At 43.2% G+C, this 22,083-nt stretch overlaps 1 protein-coding gene across 1 annotated transcript in view; it reads right to left on the bottom strand.

The window, feature by feature from the left end:
* The window catches only part of LOC126253083 (protein Skeletor, isoforms D/E-like), a 316,336-nt gene that overhangs the window by 9,783 nt on the left and 284,470 nt on the right, over positions 1-22,083 (bottom strand). The window contains exons 12-13 of the mRNA XM_049954182.1: positions 20,467-20,660; positions 12,421-12,648 (exon numbers count right to left, since the gene is read on the bottom strand). Coding sequence (XP_049810139.1) covers positions 12,421-12,648; positions 20,467-20,660 — 422 coding nt within the window. The remainder of the gene's footprint in view (positions 1-12,420; positions 12,649-20,466; positions 20,661-22,083) is intronic.

Here is a 22,083-nt window from a genome sequence, read left to right as displayed (position 1 = left end):
ACCCTACTTTTAAGGGTTTCCTGGAGAGTATCAACGGACCTAGTATACAAGATGAGTAGACATTGCAGAAGAAATATTTGAAACAGGTGTATAGGAAAGCTGTTGCCGATGCAGAAAACAGACGCCGGTGACCACTATACTTAGCTTCCAGTCGATGAGACCACTGACATTTATGTCAGATTTGTAGCTAATGTCGTGGTGGGGAAAGTTAGATTCGTGTGCACCAGGAAAACCCCGACTACTACTGTGAAAAGAATAGGAGAAAACGAATCACAGTACTGTAGTCCGAACTGTCAGGTATGCCATGCGCATCCTATGGCCAGGAGAAAACAGGGGTGAGAAATTTTTGCTGTTAGCGAGAGCAGTGCTGCTGCCAATATGTTAAAAGCGGGAGCAACACAGAGAGAATTCTACCCTACTATGAGCCTGCCTTGATGTGGCCTATGGTGTCTAGCAGAGAAGTCAGGAATAATTTTCCTAAGGTTAACATTATAATTTCCTCTATTAAGAAAGTACTTCTCAAAGCTCCTACCCGCATCCAATCATTTAAGCAAATAGCGCTAAACATTCCCCTTCCACCTGAAACCATTCGTTGAGCACCTGCCTCTTGGCAGCTTTAAATTACGCCGAATGCCACCAAAAAGTCAAAGATGTAGTAGACACATTCGATTCTAGTAAATCATCTTTTAATGGAAAAGGCAAGATCGCCCTTAAGAACAACAAGGATGTTACATCCTTGGCATTTTTAAGAGTTCATTTCCAACATCTATCTGTTGCAATTCACTGCCTACAACCTGTATCTCTGCCACTGAAAGATGCTGTAAACGTCCGTCTCCGAGGTGCAGATGTATCTGGAGAAAATACCTGGTTCACTGTGTCACTAAATTAAGCAATATTCTTCCGAGGACTCCCAGATATGAAGAAAATGTCCGACATCAATCACGGGGAGAATTTTGAAGGTGGACTGCATCGGGGGGCCTCGAGCAATTGCGTCGTTGAATTATGCACCATTGACCTCATGTGGTGAAGAGAGATATTTCCCAGCGTCCAAAAAAAGAAGAACTGAGAGACAACAGGAAAATTTTCACTTCACAAAAACTTGGAAATGTGGGTAAGTGTGTACTGCAATACCAAAATGTAATATAAAATTGCTTAGTAGTTGTAGCATTAGGCTACGTATTGTGGTCAGACGTAGGTAAAAATCTCAAGTCTGAGTTTTTATGCGAGTGACACATGAAAATAACTTTTGAGTCAAAGACTCTTCATTTAAATATTATAAAAAGAGAAAATAATTGTTGCACAGGTAAATATCTCAATTGTTAATGCATTTTTTCGAGTGCCGATATGAAGGGATAGTTAATTGGCCGTCAGTGACTGATCAATAGGTCAACATTGCATTTGTAACTATATGTATTGCTGTTATTGTACCTTTTATTTAAGTCATTGACCTCTGCCACGTAAACTTGAGTCTACGTATCGTATATTTATAAACGTATTTATGCAATTTAGGACCTCCATTACGTATTACATACTTAACGATTGTGATATGCTGTTATTTGCCGTCAATTATTGAGTTGTAGGGCAATAATACATTTTTATCTGCTTATTCCGACTACTATTGTATCTTTAAATATATGTCATTGGCCACTGCCTCGTAGACGCCGTTCTACGTTTTGTACACTTCTATAGCAATTTATAAAACTTAGGCATTTCTTTTATAACATGAAAGTGTCCTTTTATGTTGACTGTTATGATATTGCGCACTGTTTTAACTATGTTTCTGCACGTGTAGTACACAATGACTGAAAATATGCAGTAACTTACGCACATAGACGTGGAGCGCTGTTGGGTTGCACGAGTGGCCCATATTATTTGTCGTCAGTGATGGTTTTGTAGGGCGATGTTGTGTTTACGGCGTGGATAGCACACAGATTGGACGTTTGAAGTAACCTAGACATCGATAACTTATCACCTAGACGTGCGGTTCTGTTTTGTTGTGCAGATGATGTATACATCCAGATAAACTTTGCATATTCTCTAAAGAATACTAAGTTTGACTGTTAGATGTGTATTTGCGTAGATTTTGTTTGCTGCAATAACTCTGTAAGCCAGTCTCTCACGCCATGTGTGTGACATCATTACGATGTACCGGGTGATCTAAAAGTCAGTATAAATTTGAAAACTGAATAAATCACGGAATAATGTAGATAGAGAGGTACAAATTGACACACATGCTTGGAATGACATGGGGTTTTATTAGAACCAAAAAATACAAACCGCTTCATCTGATCAAAATAGCAATAATTAGCATAACAAAGTAAGACAAAGCAAAGATGATGTTCTTTACAGGAAATGCTCAATATGTCCACCATCATTCCTCAACAATAGCTGTAGTCGAGGAATAATGTGAACAGCACTGTAAAGCATGTCCGGAGTTGTGGTGAGGCATTGGCGTCGGATGTTGTCTTTCAGCATCCCTAGAGATACACTTGCGACTTCAGGTAACCCCAAAGCCAATAATCGCACAGACTGAGGTCTATGACAGGGTGTTGTGTGATGTCCTTAAGTTAGTTAGGTTTAAGTAGTTCTAAGTTCTAGGGGACTGATGACCATAGATGTTAAGCCCCATAGTGCTCAGAGCCATTTGAACCATTTGACTGAGGTCTGGGGACCTGGGAGGCCAATCATGAGGCAAGTGGCGGCTGAGCACACGATCATCACCAAACGACGCGCGCAAGAGATCTTTCACGCGTCTGGCAATATTTTTTTTTGTTGATTCTAATAAAACTCCATGTCATTCCAAGCATGTGTGTCAATTTTTACCTCTCTATCTACATTATTCCGTGGTTTATTAAGTTTTCAAATTTATACTGACTTTTTGATCACCCTGTACATTGACGCACACTCTTCGTGGTATGTTGGTCGTGTTTATATTTTGTATAATTTTAAGCCAGCCCATGTTAATGGGCTTTCTACTGGAGTCGCATTCGGGAGGACGTCGGTTCAATCCCGTGTCCGGCCAACCTGATTTAGGTTTTCCGTGATATCCCTGAATCGATCCAGGCAAATTCCTTTGAAAGGGAACTGTCGACTTCCTTCCCCGTCCTTTCCTAATCCGATGAGACAAATGACCTCGATGTTTGGTCTCTTCCCCCAAAACAATCCAACCCAATGGGCTTTCTTTTATCTGTACACATATCAAATGCTTGTTATATCCTTATATATAAAATTCTCGTGTCACAGTGTTAGTTGCCATATCCCTCCGAACCGGCTCGATCGATTCTGATGAAATTTTACCTGTATGTTCGGTTGGTCTGAGAATCGGTCGTAATCTATTTTTCATACTCCTAAGTGATAAGGGTGGTAAACCCCAAAATATTTTTTCTTATTTTTTAGACAGAACTATTTTTGTTTTTTATGATGTGGCATTAAAATACAAGCAACCCTAAATTTTCACCCTTGTACCACCAACCCCTATTTTTAATAGCGATTTTAGAAATTTAATAATTTTCAACCCCAGTCGATAACTGATCAATTATCGCTTGATCAACGGCTCTATCGATTGTGATGAAGTTTTACATGTATATTCGGTACGTCTGAGAATCAGTCGTAATCTGTTTTTCATACCCCTAAGTGATAAGGGTGGTCCACCACAAAATTTTTTTTCTTATTTCTTGGACAGAACTTTTTATATTTATTTTTTTATGATGTGGTATTACAAAATACACGTAACCCTACATTTTAACTCTTCTACCACCAACCCCTATTTTTTAATAGTGATTTAAGTAATTTAATAATTTTCTACCCCGATCGATAGCTGATCAATTATCACTTGATCAGTTATCCCCGCCAGGTGTCTATCGCTGATAGTCTTTCACTATTCGATAGATAGGTAATTGAAGAAACGTACCAAAAGCAACGACTCGAATATCCCTCTTTGAATCGACGTAACTAGACCGATAAGTTTAACTAGGCAGCATGTGTCATTCGCCAAACTGACATTTAGGCCTAGCGCACACGCATCGATTTTTATCGTACCGAAATAGAAGTACCATATTTTTACGTACGATAAAAATCGATGAGTGTGCACTTGGCCTTATTCATTATGCTGGCGAACACTTTTCGACACGAAATTGCCGCAATGTTTGTATGCTCATGGACGAGCCGTGTATCGGCTGCAATTGTTAAATCCGCGCGATCTACCGGAGAAACGCTAGAACTAATAGTGGCCGATACTGCCGGACTTCCCCCTAAGCCTTTTCTCACTCCCTACACAGTTTTCGGCCTTTATTATTGTTTGTGTCACGAGCTCCCGCGGACAACGGCTATTGTGTTACACGTAAACATTGTGTGACACGTATGCATTACTTTTCTAGACTAGAGATAGTTTATATGGCAAAACGCCGTTTGCCGGGTCAGCTATGACATATAAAGATTTTTAGAGGCGGAACGAAGTTCGCCGGCTATAGCTAGTAGATCTGTATAAAATAACATACTATTACTCCTTTCATTTTGATAAAATTAGTACGCCAACTGCAAAACTTCTTCCTGTGCAGCTTAGAGTTTATATTTGTGCATCTTGTCTATTTTACTCTAGTATTTCATTGCATCAACTGTGAACTGAAACTTTTTTTCGTTTCATTTTATAACTTAACTGTTGTGTATTAGTTATAACGCTACTTGAAACTGTAATGTAATGTGCTGCCATCTTCTGTCACATTCTTTACCTATGGGTCTCAGCACTTCGCATCGGTCACTGCTTACAATCAGCTCATGGAATCTATGACTGCCGCTGTCACCATACATAATTGCTGTTTCCTGTGTCACTTTGAATGCGGGAGAACAGTGCGTACCTACACTTATTATGTATCCATGTTACAAGCACGAGTTCACAGCTATGCCTGTAGTGTCATGTTCTATGTAACTTTAACGCTATTATCTTGTCATATATGGCACGCATAGACATACATTATGATTGTTATACCTGTATTTTACGTCTTTTTATTGTATGACAGCTGATGCATGTACTTTAGAATTGACACTCCCGTGCGTTGTTGACAGCCAACTGACAAAAGTCTCCTTTTATCTTAAAGACGACTTTTTACTCTCTGGTATGTACTGTTCAATAACCTTGTTAAAATCTTTTGAAAATCTATTAATGTTGAATACAATTCCTGTCTTGTAACCCTCCATTCCAATATCTTTCAGATCTGAAGATGCCTGGAAACGGTCGAACCCATTTATCTATTTTCCAACATTCGATTTTGTCTAATAAAGAATTTACAAAAAGTCAGTATTCATTGGACTAGTCGACTGTTTATTTTCTATCAACAAGTAGAATAGCTGTGTAAAAAACATAATAAAATTTTCTATGTAAATATTAGTTTTCATGATATTTTTCGTCACAAAACTAAAAAAGTTAAAATAGTTTGTTTAAACCTTAAAAGGGCTATTACAAGAAAATAAAATGCTAAAATCTATCTTGCAAAAAGCTAAAAATCCGGGCCGTAATCATTATTATACGAAAACAACGAAATTAAATGTGGAGTCTCCTAAGTTCTTCATTTGTCAACTGCTGTTGAGTTTCGTGGTCGCATCGAGTGACACGTCATTTTCACATCACTTCATAGCAAGCCAAAGTGACTCTATCTTCTCCCGCTATAGGGATGCTGAAATCAAGAAAGTGACGTCGTGCTCCTTCTGTTAGTATCAATGGTCGAAGTTACTACAGTGAACATAATGCGGCTCAGTCACTTCGAATCACCACAAGAAAAGGAAGCTTTAGTTTCAGAATGGCCGTCTCGTTTGCTTAACGGATACTTCTGAATCTACATGATTACTCTGCGGTACACAATCAACTGCCTGGTAAAGGGTTCACTGAACCACCTTCCAGCTACTTTTTTACCGTTCCACTCTCGAACAGCGTGCGGGGAAAATGAACACTTGAATCTCTCCTTGCGAGACTTCTATTATTTTCTTACGATGATCGTTTCTCTCTATGTAGGTGATCTCTAGCAAACATTTTTCACTCTCTGAGGAGAAAGTTAGCGATTGTCATTTCATAAGAAGATCCAGCCGAACGAAACCCGCCTTTGTTTTAATGATTGTCTCCCCAATTACCTTATCATATCCGTGGCACTCTCTCTCTTCTTTTACGATAATACAAAACGAGCTGCCTTTCTTTGAACTTTTTCGATGTCCTCCGTCAATCTTATCTGTTGCGGATCCCACACCGAACGATAATACTCTACAGAGGACGAGCAAGTGTAGTGTAGGCAGTCTAGTGGATCTGTTGCATTTTCTAAGTGTTCTACCAATAAATCACAGTCTTTGGTTTGCTTTCCTAACAACATAATATATGTGATCGTTCCAGTTTAAGCTATTTGTAACTGTAATCGCCAAGTATTCAGTTGAATTTAAAGCCTTTAGATTTGTCTGATTTATCGTGTAACCGAAATTTGTCGGATTCCTCTCAGTACTAATGTGAATGACTTCACACTTTTCATAATTTAGAGTCAGTTGCCGCTTTCTGACCATACAGATATCTTGTCTAAACCATTTTGCAATTGGTCTTGATCATCTGATGACGTTACCAGACGGAAAATGACACAATTATCTGCAAAAAATGTAAGAGGGTCGCTCAGATTGTCTCATAGATCACGAACAGCAGAGGGCCTATAACACTTCCTTGGGGATCGCCAGATATTACTTCTGTTATACTCGATGACTTTTCTTTAGTTACTACGAATGTGACTTCTATGTCAGGGAATTACAAATCCAGTCGCACAACTTAGTCGATGCTCCATAGGCACGCAATTTGATTAGAAGTCGCTTGTGACGAATAGTATCAGAAGCCTTCTGTAAATCTAAAAATACGGAAACAATTCGACATCCCCTGTGGATAGCACTTACTACTTCGTGAGAATTAAGAGTTAGTTGTGTTTCGCAAGAACGATATTTTCTGAATTCGTGTTGGCGATTAGCCAATAAACCGGTTTCTTCGAGGTAATTCATAATGTTCGGAGACAATGTATTGTTGCAAATCGACGTTAGCGATATGGGTCTGTAATTCAGTGGATCACTCCTATTTCCTTCCTTGGGCACTGGCGTGACTTCTGCTACTTTCCAATCTTTAGGTATGGATTTTTCGATGAGCGAACTGTTGTATATGATTGCTATGTCTGGAGCTATCGTATCAGCATACTCTGAAAGACACCTGACGGGTATACAATGTGGATCGAGGAATTGCGTTTATTAGGTGATTTAAGCTGCTTAACTACACCAGGGATACATACTTCGAAGTTACTCATGATGGCAATTGTTCTTGATTCGAATTCTGAAATATTTACTTCGTCTAATTCGGTGAAGGAATTCCAGAAAGCCGTGTTTAGTAGCTCTGCTGTAGTGGCAGCGTCACGACTAACATCACCATTGTTAACGCGCAGTGAAGATATACCCACGACGAGAACATGGCAAGTGCTACAACCGAATTTCCCAGAAACTTCGCTCAGTGGAGATGGCGTCAAAATCAGCGAACACATGTCTCGGCTAATCTATAGATATTCTACAATTTTAGTGAAAACGACGGCCACAGTTTTCGAGGTACCTTATGTGCTTTTTAGCGAGTAAGTCATTCAGTCGAAGTGGTAGCGTGGTGTATAGCGTCGCGGCTTCTCACATTTGCACCCCGTGTTCGAAACCCGATTATTGTTATTTTTGTTGTTCATTTATCTACCCTATGTAGGCATAAGATTACTACAAGAATGTTTTCCTATGTATAGTGAAGTAAGTGTCCCTTACCCGTTTAGTTAGTGTGTTGACGAATGAGTAAAAAAAAAGAGAAAGAGAAAAATAAATGAATGAGAAAATTATTTGAAAATGTTTCGTTGAAATTCTTGAACTGTACCTTGATTCATAATCAAGTGCCAGTTTTCGGAACACTGATCCATTGCGCCTGGTTTGCCGCCTAATTATTGCCAAAGCATGAAATCTTCAGCAGTGCCGACATTCTATCCGAAGGAAGTTTCATGTCAGTGTGGCAAACCTGCTTTTCCGTGATGTTCGTGGTCTTCCGAATTTCTATGTTTCGAGTGTTTCTATAATCACTATTATCTAGGACAGGCACCAAGTCTTCCTGAAGAACAAATAAACGAATTAAATATACAAATTAAGTAAGAACTGATATAAGAATACGAGAATTTAAAAAAAGCTCGTAACCTCTGAAAATACCGTACGCACTCACATGGAAGCGACAAAGAAACTAGTATAGGCACGCGTATTCAAACAAAGAGATATGTAAAAAGGCACTATACGGCGCTCTGCGGTCATCAACGCTTATATAAGACAACAAGTCTGTGGCGCAGTTGTTAGATCGGTTACTGTTGCCACGATGGCAGGTTATCAAGAGTTAAGTGAGTTTGAACTCGGTGTTATACAGAGCTCGCGAGAAAAATGTATACACACTTTAAGGAACGAAAAGTATTACTTATATGTTTATTTTAAATTTAATAATTGATCACACGTGTTGTACAACCTTCCGTTTAGCACATGGTTACTTTAAATGTTCAAAATTTTGACCGTTGGCGGTTATACACATAACAGAACGATAGCGGTCGCCGCAACTACGTCAGTCAATGAATTTTACAGTGGATGTCGCTGTAATCTGATGGCGAAGTTCAACCGCGTACGTGGCTTACGTCGATAGACGTTATCTTTCACAGTTCCCCACAAGTAAAAGTCCATAGGTGTTAGATCTGGTGGACGTGAACTCAATGGGCCCTCTTTGTCCAATCCAGTGTCCCGGAAAACTGTCATTCAGGAAAGCTCATATGACTAGGTGGTAGTGTGGTGGCGCCCCGTCCTGTTCGTAGAAGACCTCTTCATTAGCTACACAAAGCACACGTATACCTGTCAAAATCGATGCACGTAACATTTCTCTAGCGATAGTAGCATCAAAGAATAAGGGTCCTACTAAGCCCCTAGATGATAGTCCACACCACACATGAACCCCTGGCAGACTGACCGTTTTATCCATATAAACATGCGGATTTTCCGGTGCCCAGTACACACTGTTATGCCGATTCACGGTTCGATTAAGTTTAAATTATGCCTCATCACTCCACACTACCTTCGTCACAAATTGTTCGTCATCAGTACCATTTGTTGGTACCTTTCGCAAAATTGCATACGGCGATCAAGATCGTCATCATTAATCGCGTGCAGTAATTGTGGAATGTAAACTTTCCACTTTGCAGCTTTCAGAATTCTTCGTACACTTGTACTGCTAACCCCCACTTCACGTGCACGTTGCGCAGCAGACTTTTGTGGAGAATTAACAAGCGTTTCCAACACGAGAGCCGACGAAGCAGGACGTGTAGCTGTACACTGTCTTCCTGATCTTCCTTTGTGAATTTCACAAATTGTTCCACGCAATTCAAACTTGTGAATGATGTGTTTAATTGTTAGTTGGTTTGGTTGTTCTGTTTCAAACTCCCCCTTCCACTGACGTTGCGCTTCAACGGCTTTATCAAACTTGAAAAACCACTTCACAATACACTTTCGTTTCTCGAATGTCAAGCATACTCCAGCCATCTTGTTTTCTCAATACGGAGACGAAAGTACTAACATATGTTGAGCCAAAGACCACACTACAACACATTCGTAACTCAAATCGAACGATAATATCGATATCTCGATAGAGCCTGACAAAGAGTGAATACATTTTTCTGGCGGACTCTGTAGTCGGCGCACAAGCGATGGGACACAGCATCTCCGAGTTAGCAATGAAGTGGAGATTTTCCCGTGCAAATATTTTACGAGTATACCGTGAATGTCAAGAATCCGGTAAAACATCAAATCTGCAACATCACTGCGTCCGCAAAAAGATCCTACAAGAACGGGACCAACGACCACTGAAAAGAATCGTTCAACTTGACAGAAGTGCAGCCGTTCCGCAGATTGCTGCATATATTAAGGCTGGGCCATCAACAAGTATCAGCGTTAGAAACATTCAACGAAACATCATCGCTATGGGCTTTCGGAGCCGAAGGCCCAGTTGTGTACCCTTTATGACTGCACGACAGAAAGCTTTACGCCTCGCCTGGGCTCGTTAACACCGACATTGATTGGAAACATGTTGCCTGCTCCAAAGAGTCTCCTTTCAAATTGTATAGAGCGTATGGGCACGTACGGGTATGGAGACAACGTCATGAATCCATGGTCCATACATGTCACCAGGAGACTGTTCAATATGGTGGAGGCTCTGTAACAGTGTGTGGCTTGTGCATTTGGAGTGAAATGGGAGCCCTGATACGTCAAGATATGACTCTGACAGGTGACACGTACGTAAGCTTCCTGTCTGATCACCTGCATCCATTCGTGTCCATTGTGCATTCCGACGGACTTGGGCAATTCGAGCGGGACAATTCGAACCCTATAAATCAAGAATTGTTGCAGAGTGGCTCTAGAAACACTCTTCTGACTTTAAGAACTTCTTCTGGCCGCCAAATTCCCCAGACATGAACAGTGTTGAGCATATCTGGGATGGCTTGCAATGTGCTGTTCGCAAGATAACTTTACCCCCTCGTATTCTTACGGATTTATGGACAGCCCTGCAGGTTTCATGGTGTCAGTTCCCTCCAGCACTACTTCAGATATTGATCGAGTAAATGCCACGTCGCGTTGTAGCACTTTACGTGTTCGCGGCGTCGTACACGATATTAGGCAGGTGTACCAGTTTCTTTATCTATTCGCTGTATATTGTGTAATAGATGTATGACATTGTGAGACGCAGCTGTAATTTTACAGTCAATATAATATCCTTGAATCCACTAACTTGATAAGAAACATTCGTATAGTAACCTTTTGCGGACATGGGTAGATTATTGAAAAATGTTAAATGAAATAAATACAAACAATAACCGGATTTCGAACACGGGGCACCAAAGTGAGAGGCTGTGACGCTAGCCACTGTGCCACCATTTTGGCTGAGATTATAGCGCCCTAAATGACGTCAAAATTAGGTTGAAAACTTTGATCATTCTTTTCTCAGGAACTCTTGAGTATCTATGGATAACACGTGACACGTATTCGCTTATTTGTACTCTTCCTCCACCGAGCGAAGTTTCTGAGAAATCGGGTTATGGCACTTGTCGTGTTCTCATCATTAACAGTAGTGTTTTAACAGTTACATTAAATATCGCCCATCCGTACTCTGTGTATAAAGGCGCTGGCCTCCTCACACTGTGTGTGCGTATTGAAGCATCCCCAACTCTCTTGTGGTTCCCTTTTTAGGTACTCCACGGCGACGTCTGCTCTTAGATACGTCTCGTCGGTAGGTTTTCCGGCTTTACTTCCCGATGTGACAGCGACGACTTTCCGATGAGGTGCGGGCCTTGTGTTTTGCTATTACTGCGAGTCTTGTAAATATCGCTTTTATTTATTAATTTGCCCGGCTAAAACTCTCCCCTTTTATGATTAAGACAATCTGCGCCAACTTTCGGAGGGGGTGGGGACCTCAAAGAGTCACAAAAGTTCATATTAAGCAGTCCGTAAAACACGTAAACGTTCACTTCACTTAGCGTGTTAGTTAATGCCTACGCTTTCCACTAGATGGTGCTGACGTACTGCTGTATAGCTTTGGTTCAGTAAAATCTTCACTGATTAGTACTAGGTAAATGAAATAAGTACAACATTGTATTTCACTTTCACTCTATATTCAAGGATTAAGATGGTGATGGATGATGGCCTATTTAAAAGGTTCCTAGCCTGGAGGAATCAAAATAGTCCGCAAAATGCCGATATGCACGCGCTCTACGTCCAGATTCGCAACTAACGGCACACGACACTTTCAAAAGTCCACACGTTAATATCTGAATACCGGTACCTCTGAATTCACTCGTATCAGCAGATAATTTGAGTTTCTGTCGTCTATATGTCCGTAAAGTTCCAATCTAGCATTAAAGTCCTAAAATCCCCTTAATACTCCGTTGCTACCAACAGTCAGAGGTCGTACACTACATCACTTTTAATCTCCGTAGTCTTCTAACAGTTTATCGTGAATTTTAACACGATAAGTCCAATCTATTGTCTCGCTGACTGACACGGGTTCCCCGCCCTTTAACGAAACAATCAAGGAAAAAAAGGGCGGCAATAATGACGATCAGGCCTTTTTATAGGTTTTCATCACAAGAGCTTTTAACGTCACTGCCTTCTCCATGACGGAGCTTCCGTGGCTTTGCTGTACTTAGACATTAAACTACTTGCTTGTATATTATAATTTTGGTCTGCAATTACCGAACTCTGATTCTACACTATTTTCCCCTCTAAAAATTCTATTCTTAATTTTAAATTATTCTTTCTACAGCTTTTATCACTGTAAACTGAACCGAGGTATTACAGTATATGTTGAGGCGGTCTCACCTGGTAGTAGACGGTGTCGGGCGTGTCCGGTCCCGGCGTCCACTGGACGACGCCCGGCTCGCCCTCGTCGCACTGCAGCGTCAGGGAGCGCTGGTAAGCGCCGAACGACGCGAACTCGTCCGCTGGCGGCTGGTCGGGGTCCGGGGTCCAGTTGCACAGCCGACCCGTGCCGGTGGGCACCACGTCACCCCGCCGGTTCACCGACACGCCCGCGAAGATGCGCACCTCCTGAAAGCGCACGTCATCGCTTGTATCATATCCTGCACGAGCTTTAAAGGACTAAGAAACCCGACTGCAACTGTGGAACAGCAGGTACGGAAGTGGAAATCAGTATAAAGACACGAATGTTTGCAGGAAAATTAACATTGTCGGTTGGCGTAGTTATGCACAATGTACACAACTGGCCATTAAAATTGCTACACCACGAAGATGACGTGCTACAGACGAGAAATTTAACCGACAGGAAGAGGATGCTGCGATATACAAATGATTATCTTTTCAGAGAATTCACACAAGGTTGGCGACACCTACAACGTGCTGACATGAGGAAAGTTTCCAACTGATTTCTCATACACAAACAGCAGTTGACCGGCGTTGCCTGGTGAAACGTTGTTGTGATGCCTCGTGGAAGGAGGAGAAATGCGTACCATCACGTTTCCGACTTTGATAATGGTCGGATTGTAACTTATCGCGATTGCGGTTTATCGTACCGCGACATTGCTGCTCGCGTTGGTCGAGATCCAATGACTGTTAGCAGAATATGGAATCGGTGGGCTCAGAAGGGTAATACGGAACGCCGTGCTGTACCCCAACGGCCTCGTATCACTAGCAGTCGAAATGACAGGCATCTTATCCACATGGCTGTAACGGATCGTGCAGCCTCGTCTCAATCCCTGAGTCAACAGTTGGGGACGTTTGCAAGACAACAACCACCTGCACGAACAGTTCGACGACGTTTGCACCAGCATGGACTATCAGCTCGGAGACCATAGCTGCGGTTACCCTTGACGCTGCATCACAGACAGGAGCGCCTGCGATGGTGTACTCAACGACGAACCCGGGTGCACAAATGGCAAAACGTCATTTTTTTTCGGATGAATCCAGGTTCTGTTTACAGCATCATGATGTTCGCATCCGTGTTTGCCGACATCGCGGTGAACGCACATTGGAAGCGTGTATTCGCCATCGCCATACAGGCGTATCAAAAAAATAGCTCTGAGCACTATGGGACTTAACATCTCAGGTCATCAGTCCCCTAGAATTTAGAACTACTTAAACCTAACTAACCTAAGGACATCACACACATCCATGCCCGAGGCAGGATTCGAACCTGCAACCTTAGCGGTCGCGCGGTTACAGACTGAAGCTCCCAGAACCGCTCGGCCACCAACGGCCGGCATACTGGCGTTATCACCCGGCGTGATGGTATGGGGTGCCATTGGTTACACGTCTCGGTCACCTCTTGTTCGCATTGACGGCACTTTGAACAGTGGATGCTACATTGCAGATGTGTTACGACCCGTGGCTCTACCCTTCATTCGAACCCTGCGAAACTCTACATTTCAGCAGGATAATGCCCGACCGCATGTTGCAGGTCCCGTACGGGCCTCTCTGGATACAGAAAATGTTCGACTGCTGCCCTGGCCAACACATTCTCCAGATCTCTCACCAATTGAAAACGTCTGGTCAATGGTGGCCGAGCAACTGGCTCGTCACAATGCGCCAGTCACTACTCTTGATGAACTGTGGTATCGTGTTGAAGCTGCATGTGCAGCTGTACATGTACACGTCATCCAAGCTCTGTTTGACTCAATGACCAGGCGTATCAAGGCCGTTATTACGGCCAGAGGTGGTTGTTCTGGGTACTGATTTCTCAGGATCTATGCACCCAAGTTGCGTGAAAATGTAATCACATGTCAGTTCTAGTATAATATATTTGTCCAATGAATACCCGTTTATCATCTGCATTTCTTCTCGGTGTAGCAATTTTAGTGGCTAGTAGTGTATAAACCAGAACGAAGATACAGACAGGGGATTTAGCAGTTTATGCTACAAACCATTGACTAAGATTCTCTGCTGGCCAGTTACTAGAAGAGGAAAGGTCCTGCAATCGTTGAAAATGCAACAGATGCATGAATTGAATTACCCCCATGTGAAATTGCGGGGTGTATCACTTGCTATGGCCGTGTGTAATGAGCTGAAGCGTCTTCGACAGCCGGCGGAATACGTTCTTCATGGTCAGGCATATGAGCTAATCTGGGTCTACCTTGGTCCGACATTTTAGTGCTGTGGATTCCTTCTCAGCAACACCAAGATTAAGAACAGTTTCTCATGAAATCTTATTGGGCTATCACCAGACTCCTGGTGTCGTGTTGTCGCAAGGCTGTCGTTGGCGAGGAAGGTCTGCCTACCAAGGTACAGTGCATGCGCGAAACCTTTCGCAAGAACCGCTACTAGGGAGGCGCAAAAAAGGTGCTTTCTCCAACCGGGCAAGACGAAGAAAGAAAACAATACATAAGAAGAAACCAAGCGCCTGGCATTGCTTCCGTGCGCAGAGCCGCCCACAGCCAAATAAAGGAGAAGCGCAACATAAAACATTATTCACCTCTCAACGATTAAAACGAAGAGTATGCTTGGGTCACTCAAACCAGGGCTTCGGGCACCCGGTGCCTGCGGCTTCAGTGGTGAGTGTGCCAGACGCAGCGATGCGTCTCCCAGCGCTGTTCGGAACATGTGAGGAGCGTTCCCCTCGCCCAAACTGACAAGTCTGTAGTGGCACAGTACAGCGTCAACAAAGAAACCACATTTGTCTCTGAACAGAAAAAGGTGCTGTGCCGCACCAAGATCTGCGATTCGGTCATGAAAGAGGCGGTGGAAATATGAGTAGAAGAGGGTGTTGCACTTGGAGGATAGTGCTCCTAGTAACACGTGAGATATAGTGGTCAGTGTTCCAATCTTACAACAGATTTCAGAATCACATGAAGGAACGTGCAGTAGGGAAAGCCATAAGCAGTTTTCGGCGTTTTTTTACTGTTTTTATCGTCTTGTGACGTGAGATTCTTAAATGTTACGAGTTCTACATACTGAAGTGTTGGGTAACATGTTGAAGCTTTTCGGAAGCTATTGGTAATTCTTCAGATGCAGAGTTTTATGGTGAATAAAATTCTGTGTCTTTTTAAAACTAGTTACATAACGTGTAGACAGATAAGCCATATTTCGTCAGTCATGCATCATCTTGCACGTTGAAACGGAAGGTATTCTATGATGGAGCGAATGATATTTACAGATGAACTGAGGTTTTTTTATGTCTAAACAATTTTCGCTTTCTTGTGGATGAAAATTTGTGATACTTGCAACAGATTCTATTTCAAAATATTGTAACTTATAACTGGTTTCTGATAAAACTTCTTCTTCATTTGGTTTCACTTGCATGCTGTCGATGTGGAGTGGAGTAATAACGTAGCTCACAATCTATTAAATACAGTACTGGCAATGTTTTCTAGAGTCCAACACTTTTAAAGTTGAATAGAGTATTTGTTCCTAGGTACCTGACCATGTTGTACCTGGGAGCAGATTTCACTTTTGGAAAAACTTTAGACCCTCAGAGAAATTTTTGCAATTTCAGAAAAAAGATTGTAACACACAGAAAGTGAACGATATCAATTCAAAATGGAATAAGAAAATGTATTGAACTTCTGTTACATGGATAGTTAGAGAAAAAAGTTGGAAAGTGTTTCAAGTTATAGTTCTCTCCCCTTAGTGACTATCTCGGCAACCGGGACTGCGGTTTACAATCGATCTCCGCGTGGAATGCGGCATTAGCAAAAATACATCAGGAATGCTCTGATGAAAGCAGTGGAGGCAATGGGGGGAATAGTTAGACAGCACCAGGACTCGAACCCCGGTCCGAACCCCCCATCCACCTCACAGACTCCCCTCCTCCCCCCCTACCCCCCCGCCCCATCGTTGGCTGCGACACTCCACCGGAGGCATACGACTGCCCCACCTGTTGCGTCCCCGACAAAGGAGTCTGTGGTCCAGCGGCCATAAAGGAACGAACTGGACATGAAACCAACTTTCTAGTCAAAATGAGTAGGAAACTCGTCGAAACGTTGCGGCAACAGGACGCAACTACTCTTCTAATAACACGATTTGCAGACACAGAAGCCATATACGGGGTGAAACTTCAGAGAAGAATTCCTGACTGGAAATGGAGGAAAACAGGTCTTACGAAGGTGTCTCCGGAAGCGTATCGCTGCCATGGTAGATGAGGCTGACGAATGGGAGTTCCTCTGGCCACATGCCGTATGTTCCTTGTGTGTTGTAGGCTATGTGATAGACGCAGCGTACTGTAAGCAGCAGAATGGTCCATTATTCATGTCGGGAATAAGCAGAGATGGTGTTTGTGTTCGGTCAAGCAGATGGAAACGGTCTAGAAGCAGCACGGTGGCCGAGCGGTTCTAGTCGCTTCAGTCCGCAAGCGCGCTGCTGCTGCAGTAGCAGGTTCGAATCCTGCCTCGGGCATGGATGCTTGTGATGTCCTTGGGTTAGTTAGGTTTAAGTAGTTCTAAGTCTAGGGGACTGATGACCTCAGAAGTTAAGTCCCATAGTGCTCAGAGCCATTCTGAACAGCACGGCAGTACCAAAACGAGTACCCTCACAGACACCAACCACATCGCACAACACTTCAAGCCCTTTTTGGGCGTTTGTGTAATCACGGGTCCTTTGAGACAAACGAACGTGTAGGGAGGCGGCAGACTGTGCGTACACCAGATTCAGAGGATCATGTTCGGCCGTATATTGAGGCGAGCCGTAGTACAAGCTCCAGGCAAGTGACCCGCCAACGTGGTGTAAGCCAAAGTACAATTATGTGTATCCTGCATGACATCCGCTACTATCCCTATCACCTACAACCAGTGCAAGGATTACCAGCAGCGGAGTTTCCTCCACGGGATGGATTTTGTGATAGTTTTTGCACCGGACCGTCATAATTGTGGAATTTCTGGCAGCAGTCCTCTTTACCGACAAAGCAACCTTTACCAGTACTGGCGTCATCAACCTGCGTATTCATCTGAGGCTACGGACACGGTGCGTGCTCAGAGGACCTTTCATTCGCCAGCGCCATCTACCGTGGCATCGACGCATTTCTGGACACATGTTCATAGGGCCCTTTTTCCTCCATTTTCAGTTAGGAATCTGTCCCTGCAGTTTATCGGTTTTAATAATGTTCACCCTGTTTACCATTGGTGTACGACAAACAGTTAAGGAGATATGACTTCATAAGCATTGAGCAGTGTGAAAACTAAACTGCAGGGCGAAATTCGCTTGAGATACAGGTGAAATATGTTAACTATACGTGACATGTGCGTACGCGAGCAAAGACACGGATAAAAAGTTCCTCCTAAACCCCTGGATAGATTTCAGCCAAGCTTGGTGCACATATTACTAACTATTTGGGAAGATAATACTGTGGGGTGTAAGAACCAGTGAGTTCATATTGGGGGAGGGGGAGGTGATAACGTGGCGTAAGAAGGGTAATGAGGAAGTGGAGAGACAGAGAGGAAGAAGGAGGAGATGGACAGAGAAAGAAAAGAGGAGAAGATGGACAGAGAGAGGGAGGAGGAAGAGATGAACTGGACATATAGAGGAAGCGGAGGAGTTGGAGAGAAAGAGAGGGGTTGGGGCAGATCGACAGAGACAGGGACAGCAGATGAGCAGACAGCCTTATAGGCGGGGCAACCACAGCTGTGAGTATTCATCTTGGGTATTAATAATCGCCGCAGCTGTGTTTTGGTCCTTTATTACTGTACCATTGCCGGTTTCGTGGCGTTAAAGCCACATCTTCAGGTGACATCTGTATAACAATAAATCCAGAAGGAATATCAACTCTGACACATACACTGGTATGGTAAATTGTTTTAAGTTTTAAAAAAATATTAAAAAAAACTTTTTTCCCAACATTCGTTGTCTGTCAAATACAAAACACCGCTAAAAGACGGTATGTCATGGATTAAAAACTGTCAAATTCCAATACAGTGGATGGGTCCAAAACAAATCGTATGATAGTGATCTATTGGTAAGAAGAAAACAAATGAATACAATTAAGATCTGATTTTGGACCATAATGAAAAACCAAGGAGTGTTTGCCACACAGTGGAGGGCTGCTCTACCTAGACAAAATCGTCAAGTAAATGGCTAATGAGGGAAAAACAGAATCTGAGAAACGCACTTACCGCTTCTCCAATCTATATGGAACCGCGTACAGGGGACGCGGCCGCGTGCTCTGTTATTGTATACTGACGGCAAGAAAGCAAACAGCTTGCCTGCGGACGCCTCGCGCATGAGCTGATGAAGCGCGGGCACGACCCAATGATTGGTGGTCTTTTGGAGATTACACGAATGGTGAATGAAAACAAGGAATGTTGGGATACAAAGTGTAGCAACTTTTTTAACCATCTGTACAAAATCAGTATAGTAGTGACAGCTCACATTTTTCGTTGATGACGCCCCTAAGTTATGTTAAAACTAGAGTGTAAAAGAGGAACATCACGTGCATATAAGCTAGCGCAACGAAAATGGTGTGCTGGCACAGTCAAAAATGGTTCAAATGGCTCTGAGCACTGTGGGACTTAACTTCTGAGGTCATCAGTCCCCTAGAACTTAGAACTACTTAAATCTAACTAACCTAAGGACATCACACACATCTATGCCTGAGACAGGATTCGAACCTGCGACCGTAGCGGTCGCGCGGTTCCAGACTGAAGCGCCTAGAACCGCTCGGCCACTCCGGCCGGCTGGCACAGTCCACTTAAAACTTCAAAATATTTTTGAGTAAATTAAAATTCTAAAAATTATGTTTTGTAAAAATGCTTTAAAAATTCTTCATTTTGACAGTTAAAAGAATCCAAGACTGAAGTGAATTTTGATACTTAGTAACAGTCACTAAAATTTAAGGAAATTTACAAAAACTTTAAATAAATACTTGTAAGGAAGACGTGAGAAACCTGAGTCAGTCCGCAGCTCGTGGTCGTGCGGTAGCGTTCTCGCTTCCCGCGCCCGGGTTCCCGGGTTCGATTCCCGGCGGGGTCAGGGATTTTCTCTGCCTCGTGACGACTGGGTGTTGTGTGATGTCATTAGGTTAGTTAGGTTTAAGTAGTTGTAAGTTCTAGGGGACTGATGACCATCGATGTTATGTCCCATAGTGCTCAGAGCCATTTGAACCAAACCTAAGTCAATAAGGCAGATGCATAGGAGGCGGGAGGCGAGGCGAGGTGAGGAAAATAGAAAGGGCGAGGAGGAACAAAGGGACTGGGTGATGAAAGTACAGAGTATTGCGTCCAGTTAACTTAGGCAATCGAAATTTTCCAAAATACTGCGATGTCTCAACTCCGTTTGTCCAATATTGAAATTTGGCAGTTTTTAATCCATGAAATATCATCTTTTAGCGGTGTTTTGCATTTGACAGACAACGAATGTTGGGAAAAAAGATTCCGAGCTTTTACTCTCTAATGTTTTAACCATGTGGGTAATAACATTTCCATATTCTCATGTAGAAGTTTTTTTAATATTTTTTAAAATCTTAAAACAGTTTACCATACCAGTGTATGTGTCAGGGTTGTTATTCCTTTCGGATTTATTGTTATACAGATGTCACCTGAAGATGTGGCCAAAACGCCACGAAACCGATAGTGGTACAGTAATGAAGGACCAAAATACAGCTGATGCGATCGTTGATACCCAAGATGAACAGAGAGTGGGTGAGGAGGAGATGGACAGAGAGGGGAGAGGAGGGAGGTAATGGACAGATTGAGGGGGAAGGAGGAGATGGACTAATAGAAAACTGGATTAAATACGTGCCTGGGCAAAACTGAGCTAGTGTCAAATATAAACATATCTTCATAGCAATATACCATCATTGAGGATACAACGAATGCATCAGCAGGTTGACTTTTAAGAGAAGGCTAGAAGGTCGTAATGTAGCCAGGATGAAGAACCGACAAAACAGATTGGTGCACAGTGGCTGACTCGGTGTAGCACGGCACTCACCGCTCGCTCCTCCGGCGTCTTGTGCTCGTAGCCGCCCACGGGGTCGTCGGTGATGTAGAACGGGTGATAGCGCGCCGGCGTCTCAGGGTCGAGTCCGCCCTCCACCACGAACGTGTACGTCTTGCCGCGCACCACGTTGATCTCGGGGATCAGCAGACCGTTGATGTACCACGAGATGCCCCAGCCGACGTGGCCTGCGAATATCAGGCCCGCTTACTGAGGAGCACAAAGCACACACTTTAAAATCTCAGGCGTAGACAAATCATTAGACGCCAACGGAAGGTTTATTATGTCTAACGAGCACCTTGCCTGTTAAAAAAAAAAGTACGAGGCGCAGTCCAAAATTAGCGCCCGATTCGCATAAAAAGTTCGCAACAGATACATCCCAAAACCTTATAACAAAGGTGATACACAATCTGCTCAAAAGTATCCGGACACGTATTAGTGGACATCAACGTGGAGTGTGTCCACCCTTCGCCGTCATGACGACGTGAACTCTGCTGGAGACACCTCCAGTGATGTGTCTGAATACCGGTGGAAGAATGGCAGCCAACTCATCCTCAAGAGCTGAAATCAGAGAAAGCAGTCATATTTGTCCTCGGAATCTTTCGTGACGGCCTACATGAATAAAACGTTCTCGGTTTTCAAGCCGCGTCAATTCGAATAAAATCGTCGAGCTTTCGATGACCATCTCCGCCATCGTCGTCAAGAGTCCACTGAACTCAGTGAACTCCTGACGACGCTGGTGGAGATGGTCATCGAAAGCTTGAGGATTTTATTCGAACTGACGCGGCCCTAAAACCGAGAACGTTTTATTCAAGCAGTCATATTAATTATACGCTGCAGCCTGGAGCGTAGTCGACGTTCGGACTCATCCACAACTGTTGGGTTCCGGTCTGGACTTTGGGAGGCCATGAGATTTCAAAAATGTTGTTGTCTACAAATAATTTGCCTAACGCAGGCTGCTATACGACAGGGTGCATTGTCACTCTGATAAAAACACTCATCGTCTTTGAACTGTTCCATTGCTGCATGCAGAACACAAGGCTGTAAATTATTTTCATAGCCTTCCCCATTTATTGTTTTCTTAAGCGCAATAAGGGGACCACACCATGAGCATGACCAACACCAGTTCCTCCGTACTCCACTGTTGGCACTACACGTGATGGCAGGTAACGTCTTCCAGGCATTCGCCAGTACCAAACCTCTCCAATGGACTGTCACATGGTATAGCGTGATCCATCACTGGAAATCACTTGTTTTCATACCCACACTGTTCAGTGGCATCGCTCTCTACAGCACCTTAAGCTTCGCTTAGCGTTACTGCAGGAGCTGCTCGACAATTGTATTCTATCCATGTTAACCGCGTGGGATTAGCCAAGCGGTCTAAGGCGTTGCAGTCATGGACGGCGCGGCTGGTCGCGGCGGAGGTTCGAGTCCTCCCTCGGGCATGGGCGTGTGTGTTTGTCCTTAGGATAATTTAGGTTAAGTAGTGTGTAAGCTTAGGGACTGATGACCTTAGCAGTTAAGTCCCATAAGATTTCACACACATTTGAACATTTTTTATCCATGTTAACCCCCTGTGCAAAGTCGGTGCGTTCGTTACACTGCTGGTAG

The sequence above is a fragment of the Schistocerca nitens genome, chromosome 4 (genome assembly GCF_023898315.1).
Source record: "Schistocerca nitens isolate TAMUIC-IGC-003100 chromosome 4, iqSchNite1.1, whole genome shotgun sequence".
NCBI classification, from domain to species: domain Eukaryota; kingdom Metazoa; phylum Arthropoda; class Insecta; order Orthoptera; family Acrididae; genus Schistocerca; species Schistocerca nitens.
Note: the sequence above shows the minus strand (reverse complement) of the source record. Positions and strands in the feature narration are given on the sequence as shown.